Source organism: Phodopus roborovskii, unplaced genomic scaffold (genome assembly GCF_943737965.1).
Source record: "Phodopus roborovskii unplaced genomic scaffold, PHOROB, whole genome shotgun sequence".
NCBI lineage: Eukaryota > Metazoa > Chordata > Mammalia > Rodentia > Cricetidae > Phodopus > Phodopus roborovskii.
Window position 1 is genome coordinate 34,074,508 of NW_026126407.1, and position 19,598 is coordinate 34,094,105.

The 19,598-nt window shown below is 40.8% G+C and overlaps 2 protein-coding genes across 8 annotated transcripts in view; both read right to left on the bottom strand.

The window, feature by feature from the left end:
• Positions 1 to 19,598, bottom strand: part of Adam19 (ADAM metallopeptidase domain 19) — a 1,172,352-nt gene that overhangs the window by 1,086,712 nt on the left and 66,042 nt on the right. The window lies entirely within an intron of this gene.
• Positions 1 to 19,598, bottom strand: part of Ebf1 (EBF transcription factor 1) — a 391,326-nt gene that overhangs the window by 80,117 nt on the left and 291,611 nt on the right. For 4 of the 7 annotated variants that reach the window (XM_051180882.1, XM_051180880.1, XM_051180884.1 and 1 more), the window contains exons 9-10: positions 19,260 to 19,393; positions 2,978 to 3,104 (exon numbers count right to left, since the gene is read on the bottom strand). In XM_051180882.1, the coding sequence (XP_051036839.1) occupies positions 2,978 to 3,104; positions 19,260 to 19,393 (261 nt within the window). The remainder of the gene's footprint in view (positions 1 to 2,977; positions 3,105 to 19,259; positions 19,394 to 19,598) is intronic. The other 3 variants (XM_051180883.1, XM_051180881.1, XM_051180887.1) reach the window with 1 other exon arrangement.

A 19,598-nucleotide genomic window follows, 5' to 3' on the forward strand; every position in this document is an offset into this window, starting at 1 on the left:
ACAGTGGGAGTACCTTAGTTGGGATGTTATTTTTCAGTTCTACAATTTCCATTTTTTTTTTTAAAGGGGAAAAATTCCAGGGACGTTCCATTAAGAATCAAGTTTAGTTTACCAACTCCAAAAGCCAAGCCTCACATCTTGAAGTCGTGTGGATGTTAAAGACAATGAAGTGTGAAGTGAATTTCTGGGAGTGTGCAGCCGAGGGGCTAACACACACACACACACACACACACACACACACACACACACACACACACACACACACACACACAGTGACCTGAACAGTTGTCTGGATACAAAGAACAGACTGGCGCTGAGACCCCTTCTCTATACCTTCACTGGTAAGCAGTGACAGACAAAGAGGTAAACAGAGTAAACCCCAGGAGCTGAGAGCCAAGCCATGACTAAGGACCCTCCACAAGGACAAGCCACATGCCAGTGATCACGAGGCTCAGAAGTTCCCCTGTGAAAGCCACGTGATGTCACTATAACTATTAATAGCCAAAGAATCTTATCCTGATTTCTTCCTATTTTTATTTTTTCTGACACAAGAGGTTAGATTCCCTCCTAGAATACATGTCAAATGGCATCTTCTCATGACTTGCCCACAGTTGAAGGCATGAAGGCATCTGTCTCTTCTTTAAATTCCCACACATGACCACATCAGCACGCTTTTCTCCCTAATTACTTCCCTCGGCTTGCAGATCTTCTGTTTGTATCTTTGATCTTAATTCCAGTGCAATACAGATTTGCCAATATGTGATTTCTTAAATTGATAGTAATTTTTAAATGGTTTTTAAAAAAAAATCTTAAATAATGGTGTGTTAGTCAGCCGCTAGGAATTTTTATTTGTTTTGTTTTGGGGTGTGAGGAGTGTTTTGTTTTGTTTGAGAATTTAAGTAATGTAATGGTAGTGATTTGTTTTTTAAATTATGATCAGGTTGCTCTAGGGTATATTTTGTTGAACAATGATTAAAAATAATTCCTTCTAAATGAGACCTGACCACAAAATGGAATCATTAATGAGCAAGGACATTGTCACCAAAGCGGAAACCATGGCTGACTGCTTCTGGTGCCTCCCACCCCACAAGCATTCTCTCTCTCTCTCTCTCTCTCTCTCTCTCTCTCTCTCTCTCTCTCGTTCTTAATAGCAGAGTAATAAGCAAACAGCAAGGCCTAAATATTTTCAGCCAAAAACAGAGTCCAAACTCCTCAGAGAAAACATTTGGCCTCTGTGGTTTTGTAATATGTTCCAGAACAGCAAGTCCAGCAAGGCACACTGTAAAACTCCCATCCCTTGGAAGGATGGTAGGGAATGTTACAGTATCAGAAATTTCAATTGGTCTTTTTTTCCCTGCAAGCCCATAATGAGGCTTGTTAAAAAAAAAAAAAGAAGAAGAAAGAAAGAAAGAAAGAAAGAAAAGAAAAAAGGAAAAGGAAAGAAGGAAGAATGAATGAAAAAGTAAAAAGAAAAATTACAGTGTTATGTAGAAGTTCTCATGGGAAAAATGAATGGCAAGAAATCCTAAATTTAAAAGAAACAGCTAATCTGCTATTTTGATTGTTCTTCAAAAGTTAGGCTGAACCAATGAGCCTGATTAAAAACACTTGGCCCACTTCTATAAAGCATCATAGCTTTCTCTATGCTTCGTTTGTATACACCGCAAAACTCCAGATAGACTTTTTTTTAAAGCGCTCACTAACAAAGTGCTGACTTGGTTGGGATGGCTGAGCTTAATTTCGTGAACTCAGTGTGAAACCTGAGCTAAACAAAATTGTGGTAATTTTCCTTAATTTGTAAAAGTGATTGGAGTGCAAACAAAATTTTCCTCTTGGGTCAATCCTATAATTTTCAATTAACTAAAACTAATCGACAGGCAGGCACCAACCCTGTATTTTGTTTAAAGGGCTGGGAGGCATTTCTAAGGGTCAAGATATATTAACTGGCTTGTTTGTGTGGTTGGTTTTTGTCATTGTGTGATAGAGACTGAGTGACTATGAAGCAAGGTTGGTTTGGTTCACAGTATAAAATTATAGGGGAAGACACTTTGAGGTAGAATATCACAGCAAAAAAGAAATTTGCTCGTTGAATTACATGATTTAATTAGGATGTACTAATAGCCAGTTCTGTGCTCCAGACCCCTTTGTGTGAAAACAACTTCCCATCTACATGGGTAGGTCTAATAAATGGATAAAAAAAAGTTGTGACTAGATCATGGATGGAGCTAGTCAGGTGATGCGAAGCAAATTTACCACACCATGTGTGGTCCTTGACAACGGTCTAGGCCTTGACTTTTCGCATGTAAGAAACAAAGAGTCTCATGGTCTCCCTAGAATCCCTTCCATAACAGATTCTGAACGGTAAAAGGTCCCCCGTGTTTTCTTTGCCTATTACATATATTTCCACATCCTGTCAGTCCGGATCCTGCCTGATTGGCTGTGTCTGGTGGGAGGGATTTCAGAGGCACCCAGTAACCCTAGCTGCTTACCACAAGGCAGGGCCATGTGCCAAGGTTGTAGGGGGAGGGGTACAGCTTACTGGGGAAGAAAGCACCAACCCAGAATAAACTATGAAAACTACCAAATGTGTTTAATTCAAATGTTGCAACATGCTAGAAGAAAGGAGTACTGTTCATTAAAGCTCAACCTTGTTCCACAGAGCAAACTCCAACAAGCTACCAAGCTGTTAGAAAGACCTTGGTCCTGTCTAGTACTGCCTGCTTTCTCTTATTTCTCATGTTATTCCTCTAAGTAGCTAACCAATTGTTTCATCATTCAAAACCATTACACCCACATAAGCTTTTAGTATTAACAATCATTGCAATATCTTTGGACTTATATCTGTTGAAATGGAGAAAAATATATCTTAACAGAAACAAGTTTTAAAAAAAACATACTTATACATACATGATCAAATAAAACAAACACCTCATGAGGTCAAGCCAGCTCTTTGATGACTATCTGTAGCCATGCTTACCTGTATAGATGAATCTGCCTGGAGTCCCTTTGCAGAATTGCTTGGACTTGTAGGACAATGTGACTTCCACAACACCAGGGATATGCCGAGGAGGTGTCTGCACACGGATGGCATGGGGAGTTATCAACTGCAAGAGACATGGAAGGAGGAATGGTCATTGCAATAGGTAAAGTACTCCTGTCCAGCTGCCCTATCGGCTCTCCATAAACAGAGCCTTAAAACACATCATTAACCTGTCAATGGACACAATCAGGATGGAACCTGTAGGAAGGATGCTGACAACAACATTTACAAGTGCTCTCAGCATTATCTGGGTTTTCCTTCACAGGGGCCCTGGGTTTCCTGGTTTGGAAAGGGAACCTGGCTTAATGAAATGGTTTATCTCCCACAGGATATCCTTTGGAAAACCTGCTTGCAACAGATGCCCAAATCAGAGCAGAGCTTTGCCATGCCTCTCCACGGGCCTGGTGTTTGAACTGAGCTCTTAAACACATGGAGAGTACTGAGGTAGGAAAACAGTAGGCCCAGGCACTCTAATTAGTAGCAGAACACGTGTAGGAAACGCCCTGAAGACCATTTGGCACATTAACTACCAGAGGCACAATCAAAGCACTTTAAAGGGGAGAGCAAAGGATCTGCCTCCCTGGAGTAGCTTATGGATCTGGCTAAACTAAAGTTTCTCTATATAAAAGAGAAATGGAAGGTTGGGAAGAGGGCTGCTGGATGGTTACCCTTCTACTAGGCAGTATCGAATGCACAATGAGAAAGTTCATTTCTGAAATCTATTGGCAATCAAATTATACTATGGAGCAGAATGTATTTTTTATTACTCTTATCTCAGTTTATATAAAGACAATGTTATTAATGGTCATAAAATGGGTATTATCTGGTTCTTTAAAAAAAATCCAGCCCTGGCATTTGACTGTTTGACCCATGATGGAACTGCATTCTATAAGTTCTCTCTCTGTGAGGTCAGCAATGCCTCAATGCTGTGGCATAGCCTGAGCACACAGTGAATAGAGTATCCTTTATGTGCAACCTGTAATGAGTCATCGCTAGCTTGTGTTTATGCTATTGGGTGGCAACAGCATAGAAGGGGATTTTATTTAAATGTGAAAACCACAGAGTTCAGATGTTTTGCCTGAGAATCATGGGTGAGGTGATGAGAAACCAAAACAGCCCCTGGTTGCCACCAAGGGAAATGGTCTTGTGCTGGGCAGAAGAATAAGTTGTCAGTGCCAAAATCCACAAGTAGTCTAGTAGTGTCATTAAATGTTCCAGGAAACATAGACAAGGCACTGGAATCAGAAATCAGGAATCAGAAATGCTTTAGCCTCTTCTCTAGAACACACAGGAAGTCTGAGCTATTGGCTAGAGATTCACAAAGATGTATTTCAGTAAGTAGAACTCTGGAGAGCAAGTTCATGGGCTCTGGAGGAGAAAGCTACTATTACTATTTTGTTAAGTGGACAGAGTCTCAGGCTACCTTCTAAGGATGCCCATTTCTATATCCATAGGTGAGTGCAGCTCTCTGTCCTCATCAGAAATGCATCTTTGTGAAGGGAACAAACACAGAGATTCACAACTGGACAAAGGGAAGAGAATAAATGTCTGTGGAGTGATCAGTCATAAATGGAACATTTGGATGATACTGCCTCCCTCCGAGCCTCAGGAAACATCACATCAACTATCTACTTGAGATATCTAGTTGAGAAACTACTGGTAGCTGATGGCTGGTAGTAGAGGAAAAATCAATTTTCTTTACAGATGTGGCCCCTGGTAGGTAGATCATGCTCTAATCAATGGCTCTGCCCATGTATACAGAGGCAGCATTAATTAGACTCAGATTTAAAAAAAAAAAAGACAAAAGAGAAGAAGGTGAATTTGTGAGAGGGTTCTCTAGGTATAGTGTGTGTGTGTGTGTGTGTGTGTGTGTGTGTGTGTGTGTGTGTGTGTGCGCGCGCGCACCACTGTTTGTGTGCCTCTGTGTGTGCCTGTGTGTCTGTGTTGTACGTGAATAGGAACAAAATATATTGTATACATGCATGATGAAAGGAAAAAGTATTATATTCCTATTGAAAGCCTTCCAAAATACTTTGAATGCTGTCTAAAACATGCACAACATATGTAATGTAACTTAACCTTGATAAATCAAGATCATGTTTGGAATTACCTGTCTTATATCTTGCTGTAATGGGAAAACACTACGTGACTGCTGAAGTATAAAGTGCTGTTTTCGTGCCCTAAAATGCTTCCAACCAGTTAAGCAGTTGAAATTATTTGTTGCATTCTGTGTGCCTTTGTCCTCTGTACCTTCTAATGTGTACTTATAGTCTGTAGGCATAGAAACAAGGAAGTCAAATGTAATACTGTATAAGGAACAAGAGAGGAACTAGGTCCAAATCTTCCTTGCCTGACTGTACTGGGCTAGTCTCTGACCTTACATTCTCTATGCAGTCAGTTCTACCTGATTTTTGAATAAGAGTGGCCTGCCTCTTTATAGGAATTCAGATGATCATGGCATTTATGATATATATCTCAAAAACCTATTTACTATTTGACATCGAGAATTCCCTGCTTACCCTTCTCCCATTAAACAGTTTTTGAGATTAGGAAAAGATCTTGATTTCATGTCTAGCCTTAAAAGATACTTAATGAGGGGCTGAGAGATGGCTCAGTGGCTAAGAGTATACTAGGTGTCCTTGCAGAGGACCTGGATTCAGTCACCAGCACCCAACATCTACATGGTGGCCCATGACCACATTCAATCCCAGTTCAGGGGATTCAATAGGTACCAGGTGCACATGTGATATATATATATATATATATATATATATATATATATATATATATGCATATATATATATATGCAAAACATTCATACACAGAAAATAAAAAAATAAACAATTTTAAAATGTTACAAAATAAATGCCTTCATATGTGATTTTCTAAGTATTCCTGGAATAAATTCTTGTGTAAATGTTCTCATAATTCCATTAGGTGTTTGATTCCAATAGGTATATATAATCCATATACCATCTATTCTTCTTAACCCAGGAATAGTTAACACTTCCCCAATTAAGTTACTTCAAAATGATGTCCCAGCTAGTTCTGTACTCATATCCCAACATGAGCATGGATTGCTGCCCATATTGTTTCAGCATGTTAAGAAAGAGGAGCACTTCTCAAAGTCTGTGGCTCCAATAAGAAATGATGAAGAAAAAATTTTAAGGTATTGAAGAGCTGGAAGGATGGCTCAGAGGTTAAACTTCTTGCTGCCCTTCTAGAGAACCAAGACCCTAGGTAGCTTACAACTGCCTTAAATCAATCCAGCTCCAGAGGATCTGATACCCTCTTCAAATCTTTTGGGGTTTTGCACACATGCATATGCACACACACACATGTGCACACACACTCAGTCAAAAGATAAATAAATCTAAAATGAAAATAAGTTAAGACAGTAATAGTAAAAGATCTATACTGAGTGTTTTATTCCTAGCTGAAAACTTTAGATGTGATTTCTCTTCTTGTATATATGTGTACCCACCCGTTATTCTTACATGGGAAATAATACTGTAAATAAATTACTATGGGAAAATATTATCAAAAATAAAAAGTAGAACACTGCCAGTTGGGAGTACCATGAACACCATGTGATTACACAGGAATTAGATATGTAATTGCCCAGAGGAAACCTCAAAAGGGAGGCAGTGACATGTTGCCAGAAATGGCCTCTGGTAAAGTTGTAGGTAGATTTAGTTTCCTCTGACTCTGATTTCTCCAGCTCTTCAACAGTAAAAATGCAAGAATATTACACTCATGGGAAAACATTTGGTACTGTGTCAAGACAGAACTCTTGTGGTGTCTTCATGGCCTGGAGAGGCTACCAGGCCACCAGTAAGCAAGAATGTGGTCCTCTCAGGCTGCCTACATGAGTGTTTGTCTTTTCCTGAGTCAGGTAGCAAACAGGACCAGGAGAGCCCCCATGGAGCAGAGCCAAGGCACACAGTCTCAGTATGTGCCATGGGTGAGACCTCTGTGAAAGAGACAGACCCAGATGCGGAGGTGGCTAAATAGGGCTCCTCATGACAAAAGTTCTGGAAAGAGCAGAGAGGACAAGGGGCAGATGGGGCAGCTGCAGTTGTGAATGCAGCAGTCTGGAGAAGCCACCTGCAAAGTCTGGAAACCCAGAAGAGGGTCTGTGCACGGCCTCATGTAGCATCAGAAGGATGTGAGGAATAGGAAGGCATGACCCCTGAGCATTTGGAACTAGGGGGAAAAAAAAAAGACAGGGCTGTAGAATGCTGGGGAAAGTCATGCCTTCCGGGGAACTGTCTTCTCCGAGGGGCCATACCTAGCATGTGCTCTCTGTAGCACTCTGGTTCTCAATAAGTAATGATGGCAATGACCTAAGCAACAATGACCTTCTGTAGTCTTCTCAAAGTGTGCTCAGCACTAGCCTGAGCTCTCTCAGTGACTTATGCCCTATAAACTTCAGGGGGCAGGTGTGGCTATCAGCTGCTTCATAGATAAGGAAAGTGACTTTTGGGAAAGTTTAGAAACATAACCAAGGGACCAATTAGAAGCAGCAAGCTCCCCTGACTAATGGCCATCATCATAACACCACAATTAACTCTCTCTCTATCTCTATCTCCCTCTCTCTCATTTATCCTTTTTCCATAACTTCTGGTTCATGGGGTTTTACACCCTCTCTGTGCCTATGAAAACATCAATTGCATGCCTAGTACACCTTTCACTCTCCGTGTCTGGGAGTATAGGAAGCACAAAGAACAACTGTTATCCCTGGGAAGCTAAGCTGAGAACAATCTCCCAGGAGAACTCGGAAGCAACTCCGCTAGCCATCAGTCCACATGCATGCCTTCCAGCCACTGGCATGATATGAAAGAAAAGCAACAGGAAGTTCTGAGCCATGTGCAAACAGATTACTAGAAAACACACAAATGATTTCAAATTTTCCCCACCAACCTTACGACCCTGAACTACCTGAAACATTAGAAAGTTGAATTAAAAAAAAAAAAAAAAAAAAAAAAAAGAGCCTAAAACAAACAAAAACTCTAACAGAGAAAAGGAAGGGGCAGTTTGTCATTCTCTGGAAAACTAATTAACACTAATCATCAGAAAAAAATCTGGAGTGGGATCTAGATCTTAATGTCTGTGCTCTGCTATTGTTACTATCTATGCCTCAGTTTACCAATGGAATCGTAGGCTGCTTGAGCTCAGATCTTCCTCATGAGAGCTGAGAGTAATATTAAATATGTTTTGTGTTTGGATAGTGCTTCTCTAGGGACGCTAAAGTGCCTTCTAGATTAATTTTTTAATTTATGTATTAATAATTCTCACAGCATTCTCCCTCCTTCTCAATTAGAATGATAATACCCATCTCTTCTGAGATAGGCAGGGGGTGCTGAGTGATGGACACGAAACAGACACTTAAATAAGGAAGCTGTAACATAACATATAATTAAAGCTCTGAGACCAAATCTACCATAGGAGCTTTGAAGAGAGAGATCAGTGTCAGAGGCCAGAGAAACAAACTTGCTCTTCTTTCATCCTGAAGCATTCCTCTCTTTGTAACTACAAATGACATGTTAAAAGTATTTTTTTTCAGGGTCAGAACAATGGCTCAAAGGGGTAAAGGTATTTACTGCTAAGCCTGGTGACCCAAGTTTGATTCCCTGGGACCTACCCAGTGGGAAGAGAAGAACCAACTCCCACGAGTTATCCACTGACCTTCCTACCTACACACACACACACACACACACACACACACACACACACACACACACAAAATAAATAAATAAATAAATAAATAAATAAATAAATAAATAAATCTTGCTGTTATTTTAGGCCTTCCTTCAGCAAGCTAAACTATGAAAAATGTTTGTCCCTGAGGACAGCAAAGCTCCACTTGTGCCTCCTGGGTTCATCCCTGTATTCAGTTCATTCCCACCTAATCAGGCTCCTCTGGCATTTGAAACACAGATTCTTTCATTCCAAAAAAGTGCCCATCTGGGCATCAGAATGTGAGTTCTCAGGAAGAGAGAGCTAGCAGAGGCACTGAATATTGTGCAAACATTCTGGTTTCTTTCCATGCTTTCAAGAAATAGCTAAAACCAATGTTTAGCACAAAGGTCAGTCTCGTGAATCCCTAAAGATAAACTTATGAGGAGACTCTTAAAACTCAATCTCAGGAGCTGAATTCCATAGGGAAGTAAAATCCAGCTTTGGAGTAGCCAGTGATGCTTCTGAATGCTGTCTGACATTTCTCTTACCAGAGAACCAGACACAGATATAAATGTATAGATATAGATGCATAGATGTAAACTTAGATATATAGATATAGATTGTGTGTGTGTGTGTGTGTGTGTGTGTGTGTGTGTGTGTGTGTGTACTAGAGGTCTGCTGAGGGACTTTCCTAGCTGTTGTCTGTGTTCCTTGCATAGAATATCAGTTCCTTGAAGATATATGCTTGATGTTTTTTTGTTTGTTTGTTTCTGGGACCATGGAATGCATCAGTTCTCATAAACTACTCATCAAACATTTAATGGACAAATAGAAAGATGGCTTAAATACCCCTTATAATGAAGGTAAAGATGGAATAAACTCCTCTATGAGTGTTCAGAAAGTAAAGCATCAGGGCTAGGGTATAGCTTAGGGTAGAACAATTGCCCAGCATTCTTGAGGGCCTGGATTCAATCCCAGAACCCCCAAGAGAAAACAGAAGAAAGAAATGACCAGTACCATTCCATTCAGAATTCTTTTTCCTAAAATAAATAAATAAAAATAAAAACAAGAAGTTTTTGACTTGGCTACCACAAACTGCCTGGTATCCTCATTAAACATTCCAAAAAATACACTGCCTGGTTCTTTGGACCACAAAGTTAACTGTGACCCTCTATCAATGCAGTTAATTGTATCAAAACAGAACAGCAGCAAGATCAATTTCCAAAAACAAAAAAACAAAAACCAGATAGAGGAGAAAGGGACTAAAATAAACATGGTGTACTTCAACTGCCTCTGGTTTTGTGGGCTTATTTATTTATTTATTGTGTAAGTTGTTGTTTAAATAAACCTTCCCCAGTTCCCTTCCCAGGATGTAGATCTCTGGCCAGCTGGGCTTCACTAAAAAACTGGATTACATCCTGACAGTCTGGGAGCCAGAGAAACGCTGCTGAGCTAAAGTCCAACAAGTACTCACCCCTGGGTCCAAGCAACACATAGAGTGCCTTCTCAGGAGTGCCCACCATACTCGGGCCAGATGACTACAGCTCCTGACTGGCCTGTCATTGGTTCTGTGCTCCTGCTTGTTTGCTTAGAAATTAATGTGTAAGAAAAGGAAGTCCTGGTGCATTTATAGAAAGGGCCAATTACTTATTCCCAAGTTTATAGTTTAAGGATAAATTCTGCTTGTGAAATGAGGAAAAGGAAGAAAGGAAGAAAAAAGAAAGAAAGGAAGGAAGGAAGGAAGGAAGGGAAGGAGGAAGAAAGGATGGAAGAAAAGAGAAAGGAAGAAAAAACACATAAAGGCCAAAACATTGACAGAGAATGAATTTGCCTTTCAACGAGAGGGTTTTTGGGTCCTTCAATGGTATACAGGATATCAAAGCAGCAAGATATAGACTCCACTAATATGCATGTGGTAGAGTTCATATTTGCACATTGATATACTGGTATTTACCCATATAGTCAGTAAAGTGTCATTTTGCACACCCTTTCAGAGAGAGAGAGAGAGAGAGAGAGAGAGATGAGTATTCTCTACAGAAGTGGAACCTCTTTGAATATTGTGGCCCTACACCTGCTCTGGTTTGATGTCATTCCAGGACACATTATGCACACCCTGCTGCTTTAAGTAGAATTAATTTAAGTCTTACTGCCAGCTCTTTCTTAGTGACTCAGAGCCGAGCCACCAGGGTTATGCTTATGAGCAGTCATCAATATGCTTGCCCAGTAATATGGTTCTGTCTGCTTTTTAGGTTTTCAAGTTCTGCCCTAGACACAAGGCTGTCCCTCCTGCTGTCACTGAGCTTATTCTGAACCACCTGGCTCTGGTCTGTTGCTTCTTAGCTGTACCTGGGAAAACAGACAATGCTTTCTGTCTTCTTCCCTTCTTCCCTTCTTCCTTCCTTCCCTTTTTCTTGGTACTGCTGTATCCTGAAATCCCATGGGGGTTAACACTATTTTGACATATTTTACTAAACGTGAGTTTTACTATATTAGAAGATGGCTCAGAACTCTGGTGGACTTGAGTTCAAACCCAGGCTTTGCAAATAACCAGCTGGGAGACCTTTGGGAAGTCATCTAACCCTCTGACTTCCAGTTTCATGTGAGAGATTGGGATGGGGAGAAACTAACTACAAATAACATAAATATCCATATCAATATCTCAAAAAGAGCTAGTTTTTCTACCTCTTAATCTTCAACATTTCCATTTGATTTCTGCTAAAGCATTTATGTACATATTTATCATGCTACAACTATATCTAATCATCACATGTATTAATGAAAACTTACACCTACTTAATTGTGATTGAAGTATTATCAAATAAAAACAATTGCTAAAGAGTATTTGTTTTGAGTAAATGAATGAATAACAAAGTAGGCAAAGTCATTCTCAAATATAGTATCATTGATTTTGGGGGTCTTTGTGTTAGGCACTAGGCAGGGTTAAGCTGGATTTTACAGGGATACCACCTTCAAGGGAGAAAAAAGATCCTTCATTTAACCCTTGGACTATTTCTGTCTCTTTAAAAAAGATGCTAACTCTTTTAGAAATGATTCCCATAAAATTACTAGGGCTTGAAAACTGTTCTTCAAACTCACAGCCCAAGTTTAATGTATCTGATTCAGACAAATAAAATGCATAATTCTGTATCATGTGTCTTCCATATAATAGGTAGTTAATACATTAAATCAATATAGACTTGGAGGCACAAATTTAGGAAAAATTAGACTGTCATCAATTAGGTTAGATCACATGTTATCAAATTTGAATTAAAGCTGGATGAACACAAGGAACATAACATGGCAGGGATAAGTGCATGGAATTAGACATGAGAGAAAATATCCCAGGAGATGCCAGCCATTGCTTTCAGAACCCTGACCAGACAGGCAGCAACTAAACATCACTGCTGACTAGTAGAGAAGTTCAGAGAGACTGTGGGTGCAGATGTTGAAAAGAATGTGCCCCAGAGTTAAGACTAAGGGAGAGGACCCTGGTATAGGTGGTAGGAAGAAGTCTCAGCTCCGAATCGGGGGACATTTCAGAAACCCCAGCACTAAAGGTTCAAGAAAGGAGTGTGGCGCTACACAGATATCCCTTCCCCTTCATAAATGCTGCAAGGCTGTAGCCAGTGTGGATCCTCTTTGCTTAAACACATCACATTGCCATGCTTGCTGGTTTGAAGTTATGAGAACCTACATCCATTCCTGAATACACCATGAACTCACTGAAAATGCCAACTTAAGCCTTTTTGTCAGAATCACATAATTATCAATAGAGAGGGGAAAATGGCAAGTGATTTGGTTGTTAAAGATGAAAATATAGACTAAGGCACTTTTAAGAATAAAGTAAGCATGAATGTAACCATGTCACTATATTAGAACAGTCATTAGACAATTCCTATCTTTTTTTTAATATGTTATCTCATTTAGAGATGATTCCCCATAAAATTACTTGAGCTTGAAAGTTGTTCTTCAAAGTCCTGAGGAGCTGTTGGCCATGACTGGGTAGTTTCTGGGGGAGGGAGACTCATTCTTTATTGAGAATTTGGCCACTAATAGAGTTCCCATGCTCCAATGCATGGCTCCACAACCATACACATATGGACAACACTAACTAGACTTAGTGAGTTATAAGGGAAAAAAAAAAAGAAATGAAGCTAGGAAAGGACATTTTAGGGAAGATATGGAGGGAGTGGGGAGATGGAGGTGGACATTATCTATTTCATTGTATGCATACATAAGTGTTTCTCAAAGATGAAGAAAAATAAATAAATCATATTCAAAGTCACAGACTCAGAAAGAGCTTAACATTTTTATCCTGCATGTGCAATGGGTCTATATTAAGGAAATACAGGTTTGGAAGCAAAAATAGAGATGTTAAATGCCTATCAGTTATTTAAATCTATACATTAAATCAGCTTTAAATTTTATATGTATATCAGGCCTTAATATACATAACATAAATGTATACAACTATTTATATTTAACTATATGTCCTATATTATGACATTGAAAAGAGGTGGTAACTGAGCTATTGTTTTCTGATATATTTTCATCTCTTTTTTAATTGAATTGAATGTATTTCATGTACAATGTGATACGGGTAGGCATTAGTGTTGAGATAAAGTGCATCCAGTTTGGGAAGGCTGATGCACTTATGAAAGTATATTCAAAGCCTGTAGGGAAATTATGAGAAAATGAGATATGAGCTGAAGCTGAATGAGTATGAAGCTGGGTGTAACCCTAGCACAAGATGCTCCTAAGACGAGTCTTATTCCCACTCTGGAGCCTTCTCCTCCTCTAAAAGTAAAAATGCTGCACTTGTGTCTGAGATACATTCCTGAAAGCTCTGTGACTCTACATGAAGTCCAGTAAAACTTAAAGGTGGACAAAGTGTCCTGGAAAACTTGCTGTGGGTTATATACATATGTCATTGCCATCTATTCCGGAGTATCAGTCACTGAGAAACACTGTTTCTGTCTTTATAGCGGCCATTCCACTCTGCTTTGCATATAGAGGAGACAAGTCAGTACAGACAGTTAGGTGTTAAATCCTCCATGTCCAGTTTGGGGTTTCAAGTTGCAGAATTGCCTCTGCCATGTACCCAACTCCATCCACCCAAGGTTTTCCCCAGCAGCCTCCTCTAACTTTATCTTCAGGAACAAAGTTCAAACAATACCCTTACTTTGGCTGAAGAGGACAACATGCACCCCTGTGTGAGGCTAACCGGTTGGTACAGCTACTCCCTTGTGTTGGTTTCTCCATTCTGAGCTGAGGGTACTGCCAATCTTTAAACAGGGCTGCCCTACAAAAATCACATGGCATCTAATGCCAAGTGCACACTGAATAAAACCAGATGCAATGTATGGAAGTCTGTTCAAGATCTTGCAGCATTAAGGAATGACGGCTGTAAGCATTCCTGGCCTAATCTGGATAATACTATGCAGATATTTCAGGCCATTTTCTCACATCTTTCCTGGCCCCATCACTTTCACCATTGAATTTCATAACAGCTTCATTAACATAAAATCAAAATGCATGTCAGCCCTTACAATATCTTTCCTGTAAGGTGATCCCCTAGGAACAAGGGTTCTGCAGCTACAGAAGTTTGCAACATGTGAAACACCGATTCCTAGGGACTCGGGGAATGATGAGGGCCTTAAAAGTTAAACAAGGGTAAGCTGAATGTGTTTCATTCAGTATGTACCAAAGCTAATGGGGTAAAAAGAATTTCATTCTCTCACTCCATGTGACTATCTGGAAGGTTCTGTAGTATATACTCCCTGTTTATAGCAAATACTAGAACCTGAGTGCTTGAGAGTGAAAAAATGCTAGCTGGGGACACAATAGGGAGGGCCAATTTTGTGACTGATTAAATTGTTTTGGTGATGCTCTAAGAATGCTTGTGCAGGGTGGGCTTGGTATTTGTGTACTGCCAGGTGTAGTCCGAAGGAGAGAACAAAGATGGGAGCAAGGCACTGCCTCCTACCCGCATCTCTGCCCACTTCAGACTCTGGTGGGGATTCTGGGGAAAATATTCTAGAGAAAAGGAACTGTATGATTGATTTTAAAGAAAACACAATGCAGATGCTTCAGTTCCAAATGGGAAAAGTGAGCCCCAGTCGCCACCACTGAATAATAACTCTCTAGTTTTTGAGCAATAAGACTAGAGTAACTGCCCAGTCTTGACTCTTTTGTCCACCACTAACCCTATAACCTACACCTTTGCTTACAATATATTCTGCTGCTTCCCCTAATCTCAATGTTACACTTTTTTCAAAAGGACAATTAAATACCTTAGTATGCATCCTCTTTGCTATTTCTGTGATTAAATAAAAGGTTCGTGAGAGCCTAAAATATCTACCACAGAGCCATCCAAAAATAATTGGAACTTGATTGGTTTTCTGAACTGTCTCCCTCTGACTCCTCTATTCCCTGTCTTCTAGAACCCTGCCATGAATTGCAAGCCACAAATTTAATACTAGATTATATAAATGTTATGCAACTCTCTAATTTGTTTCATGGGAGCAAGTTGTCTTTCCAAGTAAAACACCATATCCCACAAAGGCCGACTTTAATTGCCCATGGTACCTATCCCAGTGTTAGACAACCAGCAGGGAAGCCAACTACTACTCATTGTTTAGAAATTGAAGGAATTCAGAAGAGATATTGAAATGATGAGCTATACAAAACAGTAGCACAAGCCCCTCCATGCTCCACATGCCATGTGGGTGGTAAAGCAATACAACCAAGCACATTTCTGGTCAAGGAAAGAAACAAAAACAAAACAAAAAACCTTGGCCCACATTCAGCATTAGCTTTCATCAACCCTGCTGGTGGTTTTCCTCCAATTACATATAAAATGGCACAATACAGTGTGTTTTCTTCTAAATAACTAGGGGTAAGGAGGCAGGGAGACTTTAAGAATATCAGTAAAATGATTGGCTACAAAGAAGGATAGGGAAGAAGGCAAGAAACATCCAAAAAGAACAAAAAGATGGAATCACAGAAACCTTGTGAGTGCACAGGAAAGGCAGGACCCACCTTTCTCTCTTCCAACCCTCAGGGACAGCAGGGAGCTAAGCTGAACTACTCATTTGCAAAAGATGATTTGGTAGAAGAACACACCTTGGAGGGTAAATTAAGCTGGTCTTATTTTCTCTGCCTTTTTTTTTTTTAATTCTTCAGCTAAAAAAAGACTGCACATAATAGCATCACCTGCTAATCTACACTACTATCTGCTGGTCCTGGTGTACCAGCCTCCGTGCTCTGGGTTATGAAGTTGGGGAGATGGAGAAACTTTTTTAAAAATGCCTACTTCAGAGTGCAGGTACTGGATCTTAGAGATGGCACACCCATCAAGCACATGGTTACAGATAAAGACACTGGATAAACAGGAACCAATTCTAGAGCAGAGGCCCAAACAGGTTAATTGTCTTGCTCCATGGCTACAGCATGTGTCCTTTCACTCATAAGGACAAATTCTCCTTAGAACTTAGTGACTCCAACCAAAATATACACGACTGAAAGATGAAGGATTTGCCTTTTTCATTTCTGAGACATGGCCCTTATACAGATTGCTGAAGGTGGTAGTACTGGTAGAACTCCCCCAGCATGGGATAGTGTTAGCAAGGGTGGGCACAACACCCCAATCTCGGGGGTTAAGATCTCCAGATGGGAACCATGGTACAGGTTAAAGAAGGAACTGTTGTGAGGGTGAGCCCCACAAGTGAACCTGTGAGTTCAAGTCCCACATCTAACATGGGAAAACTTGGTAGCTGACCAACTTACAGCATCCCCTGAGCTCCTGCTCCAGTCCCTGAAAGAGAGCAGTAGCACTGTGTACAGTGGTCCCCAGGCTTGCATGACAGCCATCACAAACACTTGGCATGCTGCCTGGTTGGAAGTAAGGACTCCAAGAATGCCAGCTACTTAGACTGTGTTTTCCTAAAGCCTGTTTGTGGATACCAGATCTTAAAATACAACATTGAGCTGTGATCCGATCCAACCCACACCTTGACAAATGGCTTTGAACTTGATTGACAATTTATTTTTCTCCGTCAAAAACAAAAGATGGTCATGTCATTTCATTTTGTTTTATTGGCTCTTATTTAAATTTTACAATTAACCACCATCATTACCTCCACTGCTTCTGTTACTACAGCTCTCTGCTGCTGTGTTGCTCTGCTCACTCCCATTTCCCCCATGCATTTCCATCACCCTTGCTCAAGATTACATTTGTTCTTGTTAATAGGAGGACTTCTACATTCTAAGATTACACTGTATGCCTCAGATCTAACGTCTGGCACTATCTGGCTATGTGACCTTGTTAATTTGACAAGGATATCCACTAAATTCTCAATATGAGTTTCCACCAAGACAGAACTCCTGATTTAAGACATGGCTCCCAAGGACACTTTGGAAAAGGAAAAAAAGCAAAGAACCAGCAGATGCCCTGTCACTCTCCTCCTAGGGGCCACCTTGACCCTGAGCAATGTGTGGTGGTGGTATTAGGGACTCAGAAGTGGGAGAAGGATAAAAGCACGGTTCCTGTGGGCTCTCCTTTCCATGCCTTCCCTGTAAGTCATTCTATAGAAATGGATCTTTTGAAATAATCTGGTAGCCGACTTTGGCGAACCTAAGGTAGATGATGTTAACCTTGGTTATCTTTTCACTAACAAGAGTGGGAAATACAGAAGAAGGTAGGGCATGCCACCTTGTCAAACTAGTGGCAAGATGGGGCACAAATATGTGAGTTTCTGGTATATCATTTCCCGCCCTCCAGTAGAGCTTTCTTGGGCTGTAATGGGCACATGTTCCTTCTGGCTGCCTTGGATTAGACCATGAGACTTGCTGCTCATTCTGATTTCTACCCCATACCTCATCTGGTTGTCATGACACAGAGCAAGGGACCACCTTGAGTTTACTCTTCCCCACTCCCCTGTTCCCCCCCCCCAATAAACAGCAGAAAGGGTGACAGAAAGGTTGAAGATGTGGCTCCCAGCTCCTGGGAAAGACTGTTCTCCCATAGGCCACTGTTCACATCAGGCTGAAGACCCCAACTGGCAAAAAATAACCATGGAGATGATCCCTTTCATGTATACCCTGATGCTTCCAGTGAAAAATGAAGGACAGTTGGCAGGAGGACATTTAGTACACTTTTCTTGCCCAGAATGTTCTAGCTTAGATAACAGTTAGTTGGATGGACTGATAAGTCTGGTTCAGATTCAACTTCATAAGAGCTTTAAAGCTCTGGCAGAGTGTGAAACGACTGAGGCTGTAGCAGCATGCTGGCAGGGATGACTGGCACGTGGAGCTGGTGGCTGCTGGTGCAGAGTATGTGGAGAGCTTTAAAATGGACAAGATCTACTTTGGTTGTGTTAGTCAGGAAAACATGCTCTACTGTCACAGCCAACTCCCATCTCATTCCTGCAGCCCCCTAAAAGATGGCAAAGCTTCCTAAAAGAGCTAAATGGTGGCACCATGCTACAGCAATTAGAATCAGAAGTCATAAAGCTTGGTGCCCACCAAGGCTGACTCTTACTTCTTTGTGTGGCTGCATACACATTGGACCTCCTGAGGGCTCTGGGTCACTACTTTAGTCCAATGGCCATTTCCCTCTAAGGTTCAAGGTACTTATCAAGAAGGCTACATCTAAATAGCTTGTTGTTGGTAGTAAAGAGAGAAGGGTGGACAGTCCCTCAAATGCTGAATATATGGCCGAGATCCCAAGACTCCACAAAGCTGATCAAGTAGTACTACCTGGAGAACATGTTGTGGAGCCACCTCTTATAGTCCAGACTCTGCTTTCATTTTGTACTTCAAGGTTAATGGAGATTTTGAATGGGCTGACTAAGATACCTGAGCTCCAAATTCAGATACCTAGATGTCTATCATGGCCTCCTTGAAGTGGTGATGCTCCTGTTCTGTCTGAGATCATAAATAAATAAATGCTAGTTGTTATTTGCCAGAAGCATCAGCCAGGTCAGATCCCCATGCTGAAAGCACTGCACACAGTCATGGCCACATGGTAGGAGTCACACTATAAAGCTGAAAGCTCTTACTGTGGAAAAACCCTGGGTTCTCCAGGGTCCCCCAGTGACTCACTCTGATTGAGAGTCTCTGAGTAAGTCAAGGGCTCCCTTCATTATAACTGTCATCCAAATAGTAGGCTCTAACTCTCAACCCATAGTAGATTCTGTCAGTGGTATACCCACACATAATTGACTTGCTAAGATTTGAACATCTTTCCATTTCCCATTACACAAAAGGACCAATCACCCTATGACAAGTCCAAGAAGACAAACACCAAACAGGAAGCTCTGTTGGTGCTCATGGGTTACATGGAAATGATTCCAACAGCAAGCATTGCCTCCTGGGAAACTAGTTCATCTTTCCTAGTTTCCAAAGTTCTGTAGACTGGAGGTGGGCCACCCAGAGTGGTACCACTAAATCCTACATATTCTATTAGAAATTCAAGTATAGACAGAGTCTTCAACTAGACCAAGCTATTAGATATTAATGTTCAGACAACACCTACCTCACTCCAGACCAGCATGGTACCGAATATGACCTGTAACCCATCAAAGAAATTGTCCCCTATGATGATCACAGTCGCACCTCCCGTCGTCCATCCTTCACTCGGGCTGATGGCTTTGATACAGGGAGTAGCTGCTTTTCAACACACATGAAAAAGAGAAGGAGTCTGCTGTTAGAACCAAACTTTAATGATGGGAGACTTGAGAAAAAGAAAAAAAAATCTTTTATCTTTTCACTAACAGAAAGCCCCTTAAGACCTGAACATTTCCTAGCCACACTAGGACCAGAAACCCAGGGAGCAACTTCAGTTCTTAAAGGCATCTTTTTCATTGCTTCTATT